Source organism: Saccostrea cucullata, unplaced genomic scaffold (genome assembly GCF_032062105.1).
Source record: "Saccostrea cucullata isolate Sc308-1 unplaced genomic scaffold, CSIRO_AGI_Scuc_v1 ctg2375, whole genome shotgun sequence".
Lineage (NCBI taxonomy): Eukaryota > Metazoa > Mollusca > Bivalvia > Ostreida > Ostreidae > Saccostrea > Saccostrea cuccullata.
In genome coordinates this window covers 293961-299960 of record NW_026931665.1, presented here as the reverse complement: position 1 = coordinate 299960, position 6000 = coordinate 293961, and the positions used below count along the sequence as shown (strand labels likewise).

General features: G+C 30.9%; 1 protein-coding gene across 1 annotated transcript; it reads right to left on the bottom strand.

Annotated features, from left to right (window-relative positions):
* Nucleotides 1–489: 489 nt before the first annotated feature.
* LOC134233246 (uncharacterized) lies at nucleotides 490–2547 on the bottom strand. The gene is made up of 3 exons (XM_062715233.1): nucleotides 2497–2547; nucleotides 1195–1285; nucleotides 490–1046 (listed from the first exon to the last, which is right to left on the bottom strand). Exons 2-3 carry the CDS (start codon nucleotides 1215–1217, stop codon nucleotides 587–589), a joined length of 483 nt encoding a protein of 160 aa, XP_062571217.1. The 5' UTR covers nucleotides 1218–1285; nucleotides 2497–2547; the 3' UTR covers nucleotides 490–586.
* Between the last annotated feature and the right edge of the window lie 3453 nt (nucleotides 2548–6000).

Here is a 6000-nt window from a genome sequence, read left to right as displayed (position 1 = left end):
TATTATGTGATTCTATCATTTTTTTTATCTTAGAAGAAGATGTCTGTTTTAATTCTTAAGAAAAAAAATCACAAATGATATTGCTATAGATAGTTTTCGATAGCCTGAATTTAGCAAGAGTTATTTTCCGTTGGCCGCCATACTGGATGTCCAAATGCTTCTATTCCTTTATCGTTCAACCAATTTCAAATTTTTTTTATTTGCTTTTTGAATTAGGGATCATTATTTTTCTGAAGTATATAAATTTATGGAAGCCTCCTTTATTTGAAAAAAAATTAAGATTTTCCACCAAATATTTCTGTTATACCCTCTTAAACTTGGGGAAAACTCTTGCTAAATTCAGGCTTATCGAAAACTATCTATTAGTCTTGTACCTTATTAATCAACAAGAGAAAATTATTACAATTTATTAATCAACTATAAAGAATAATTATGATGTTTTATTTTTTGTCTTCGTAATTTCTAATACGTGACATATGCCCAAGTGATCATACGTGAATCCAGATAAGTTTTCTTCACAAATACATGTATCGCCAAACAATATAGGCCCCTTTTTAACTGAAAAAAACCACCGATACGTATTTCGTTAGTGTCCGCTCCGTGACTTTATATAAAGTCTGGAGTAAGTGTCCTCCATCTTATCGACTTGTTCACCATGCTGTCCATAATCTGAGTAAGACCCGGCATGATCATATGTAGCCTCCTCTTCTTGAAATTTATCCTTTGATTTAACTCTATTACCAATATCATATACCCCATCCTCTGGTTCAGCAGCAAAATGGGCGTGATCATAGACATTGTCGTTCTTGTTTTGTTTAGTTTCCTTATCCCCGAGATGATCATAGACGCCATCCAAAGTTTCCCAATATGATTCATCTAAATTTTTCACGGGATTTTCTTGTGTGATAAGATGTTTTGATAAAGGTTTTTGTTTAGAATTATATTCAATGATAGCATGGTCGCCATTTACGTTTGCATAACAATTTTCAGTAGGATTTGAACGTTGAACATTGTTCTCATTTTCTTTATTTTTTCGTTTCTTCTTCCTGTGTAAAATATAAATCCCAGATATTAATGATAGAATTAATAAAAGAAGCTTTGTCTTCAAACATGCAGTTTAATTACTATAGAAATAATAAAATTAAATTAAAGAGGGACCCTCAGGGGGCACATACAAACAAAAGCGATGTATACCAGATATACCAGGTTACCACCATTACTGAACAGCAAGCAACAATAAAGAAAACCAGTAACGAAGAAATTATAGTGATGAGTGTTCCAAGTTCTGAAATTAAATAAATTTGCTTTGAAAAATTAAACATTCCGGCAAGATGTAAAAGGGAAAACGGCATTTCATGGATGGATTTTATGCAGGAATATTTCAATGTCTTAAGAATCTTTACAGCCTCTTTTCATATCGTAGAATTTCATATTTAAGCTGATGATTCCCTCTTCATAATAAAAGGGTTTAATGACTTCCACGGATTTTACTTTTCAAAGGTCTGCGACCTCTCCCTGTCTTTATGTGCGTGAGACAAGATAATACCTAACACACGTTTCTCACAAACTACGGTTTAAAATCATAGTTAAAAAAGCATTCGATGAATTAATGAATATTTTTTAAGCTGCCTCTTCCCCAAAACAGCAAAAGTTGATATGGATCGGATATTTAACTAATAAAATCAACTGCATTCTCCGTACATATGTTTGATTAGATTCCCAACAAAGTACAACCAAGTCCAACAAGATGTGTTTAAAGAACACTGATGTCTATATATGGCATCGCATGGCAAATATCATACTTTCCAAAATGCAAATCAAACTCAAAGGTCAAAACTAATATAATCTGAAATATGAAAGCATGGCTTCTGCCGTTCATGACGAAATTTAAAAGTTTCTCAAAAGTAAATCTAACTTCAATGCAAATTCAAGGTTACGCTCAAGTGAAAGTTTTGTCATCTGAGAATTATAATTATATTTGACATATTATTATTATTATTATTATTATTATTGGCAAAGTCATTGGCTCATAAATGCACATGTGAGATGAGAAAGTCCTACCTATAACAATACATGACTAAGGGTAGAACAAGTTAAAATCACCAGTGCAACCGTTCAAATGTTATTGCTAAGCTTAGAGTTTGACATAATCTTGCAACATAGGGGGGAATGCTTGAGTCAAGTACGAAAGGGCTAATACTCGTATATTGGTACTCGTTGTAAGTTTTTGTTATACACATGTGAACTATGAGTAATAGTGCCAACCAATCAAAAGTTACATGTAAATTGTATACACAAAGTTGCAGGCAAATAGACTAAAGGGCAGCTAAACAGACAGACAGCTTGACAGACGGTCGACCGGACATTACAAAAATATATATATATATATATATAATATAAAAATGTCCCGAATTTTAGATATCGAGTGTATAAAAATATTGAATACACTGTATTTACAAAAACAAGATTTAAGATATGACGATCAAGTTTGCTTACCTTTAGGATTAGCTATAGATGTGTCATTATCAATAATGGTTTCAACCAATGAAGTCTGCAAAAAATAGACGAATATCAATGAGGCAAAAACTGTTTCTATTATTACAATACATCGAATATTCATATAGTTAGAGTTAAAGTCTTTTTAAAAAGATAGTCGAAAAGACGGGGTACCACGACTTTCATAGTAATTTTTACCAGACACGGAACTTAAAAGTACTGTTATGTTAAAAATTTTGAATTTACCGGGTGGCAGTAAAATTTATTTTGTATTAATTGCTACCCGATGAATTCAAAATTTTATAAAATGCACAGTAATAAAACTTTAGAATTGTCCCCATGGAAATTCAAATATACATTTTTTTCAATGTCTGTATTGCTCTTTCCCCCATACACATCGATATAAATGCAAATACAAAACATAAATACAAATCCGAAAGTATCATATCATTTCCAATTTTTTTTTTTTATAAAACTTTTTGAGCAATATTTCAACATGGGGTCAATAGGTCTATAGGTCACAATGATTATTTTGTTCCTCATCATATTGTCCTATGAATTATAATGATCACATGTTTTAATTGACCCCATCTCCAAGGGTTGTGATTTAAAGAGACCTCAATACATGTATAGTACACAACTCAAGGATGTATTTATATAATTTCTACTAAGCTTGGCTTTGTTTCTTTTTTGAATATCTTCAATTAGTTTCCCAAAATATTTTCATGTAAAATTTTGACACACCTATATTGATAACATCGTACACAGAATGACATAATTTGACAATCTTGTGTCAACATACTTACGGATTCTTTTGTAAATTAACTAAATAAAGCTTTGTAGCTCTTAAGAAGACAATAAATGAAATTAAATATTACTTTTTTTTTTTAAAATCAGCTCAATAATGTGTTAATAAAATATAAATGAAAAGGTATATTACATTGCTAACTCAGAGCAAAATTTGTGAGAAAGAAAAGCCAATTCATTAGCATAGCCAGTCCTTTCTTGGTGATGTGTACAGAGTTTAATATATTGAACACAACCGGTTAAACTATATCTGTTTTAAATTTGTAAATAGGTCACAAGCTCTATTATTGTAAATGATCACATCATATCGGCTGTATTTAATTTCATTTTTTTTTCTAAATTATTATATTATTTTACTTTTTCGAAATTTGTACATTTTATTATGAAAAGAATGCACGTTGAATAATGTAAGTAGAGCAAGTCATTTTAGTATTTAAAAGTCATTGCGCTGTGTGATTAGTTGACATAAAGTTCTATTGCCTTTTAGCTCTCTCTATATCATAAGCTGTCATGCCAGGGCGTAAATGTTTCACAAACACCTCTTTTTAAAATATCATATTTGATGAAAAAAAAAGAATAACCAAAAAGCTCAAGTAAAATAAAACTGTACTGGTTATTCATCATATTCAAGAATACAGTACCTTTTCGCAATGGATATTAGTCAGTTTATTATAGCAGTCAATGAAAACACAATCTGTTCGATTACACTTCTGACACTGTAAGAAAGTTCTCCTCTGGTTGGCATCAAATAAAACACCTGTAAATTTAAAACGTACAGGTTAAATGAGTTTTTGTTCTCGTTCAGGTGTAAAGTTTTATAGTCCAAGAACATGTGAGCACTGAGGCACGCGTACTATTTTTAATATAAATAATCGATATTTTAGATTTGTGGTCTAGAGATATAAAAAAAAACAATATAACGATAGTTTTTCACTTAATCTTCACAATTAATATTATATTCATGTTTTACATTCATCTTTAATGAAAAAACAATTGAAATACTGTGTAAGTGAACAAACAGGATGAGAGTATTGCGTAAGCAAAATATGTCTCGTACCAGGTTCCCCTTTTCTCCTTAGGAAACAAGCTCGTTTGAAACATTCACTAGGAACATCACTTACCTGATCGTAAGCCCAATTATAAAAATTTATATGCCATTATTCTGTAAAAACCAATGAGGCGGAACGAAATTCAAAATGAATATGTAACTTATCAAGAAACACTCACATTCTAAAGTTCAGCTCAATATCTGCAAGAGTTTATGAAAAAAGTGCGGAAAACCAAGTTGGATAGACTGACAGACACACGGAGGGACAGCTAAATGGACAGACAATCAGACGGACTGACAAATTCTGAGAAGACCTATAGCCCCCCTGTTTCACCGGAGTAGACTAATAATTTCATAACTTGAGTATTCAATATACATTGCATTTAAAAATTTATGTTTCTAATAGTTGATCAAAAAGCAGAAATTTGTACGTGAATGTTTTATTTTATTTATTTTTTTTTTGTACTGTATAACTGTCCTTTCACAAGGTTAGCAAATGTGACGTACATTTAATTATCTTATTTACCTATTTTAAAATTTTTGGTAAGATTTTTAACAGATAAATCTCCTATCAGATCAACCAAGTCTGATACAAATTCTGATACAATCTATTGTCATATTGTAATTTTTGAAATTTACAATTTGATTGTTGTATTTACTATATTATCCCACTTAAGCATTCAATTTTTTTCCTTAGTCATTGACACACACATATGCATGGCAGGCTTCTGACATATTTCCTTCTTTTCCAAGCATTATAGTATGTTATCCTGGATTATTCAGAGTACCGATGAAAACGTATCGTTTTTTTCTACACCTCTGTGATATTGAACGCCTTTTCCCCAATGTCAATAATGTCATTATAAAATAAGCGGGAAAATGTACTAGGCATCCGAAGATGGGATATATTTATGAAAATAGTATATTTTTGAAAAATCTATCAGGAGATAAACACGGGTTGTTCGCTTCACGAGGTAAAATTCCATAAAGCCCGAAAGGTTCCTTCATTTGTGTAGCCAACTTGTTCCAATATTCACCGATATCAGTTCAAACACCAAATGTTTGTATTTTTCCCGTTTTCTCCTAGTGTATTTTCAAATTGGTTTTTGCTGTAAGGTGTATTTTTACAATTTTTATGACATTTTAATTACTAATTGAAGTGTATAACTGTAGTTACTAGAACATGTACAGCCACGTTTCATCTAGGGTTACCTCGATCATTTCCAATATAAACTTCTTTCGCAACACCAACCCATGAAAAGTCATTGTTTGTTCTATCTAATGATTGACATGCCATAGTAGCATCGATTAATGATATATTTCCAGATAAATAAGTAGACAGTGGCCATGATTTGCACCATTTCATTGATTCTGTCCAGTTTTGTTTGGATTCTGCATCTGTTAAAAAATACAAGAAATGAATATTTATCAATGTAGGAACTTTTCAAGACAGTAATACAGGGTATTCCAACGAACATATCCCGACTTTTGAAGTCTATTTTTTGCACAATAATGAAATATCTTGAAAAGTATAACCGTATTTTAAAGCCCATTTTCTTGCAATACAATTGTGATATAAACAATATAAAATAAAATCATTACATCTTTTTCATTTACGTTTTGATTACATTTTCAAAAAAATTAATCTG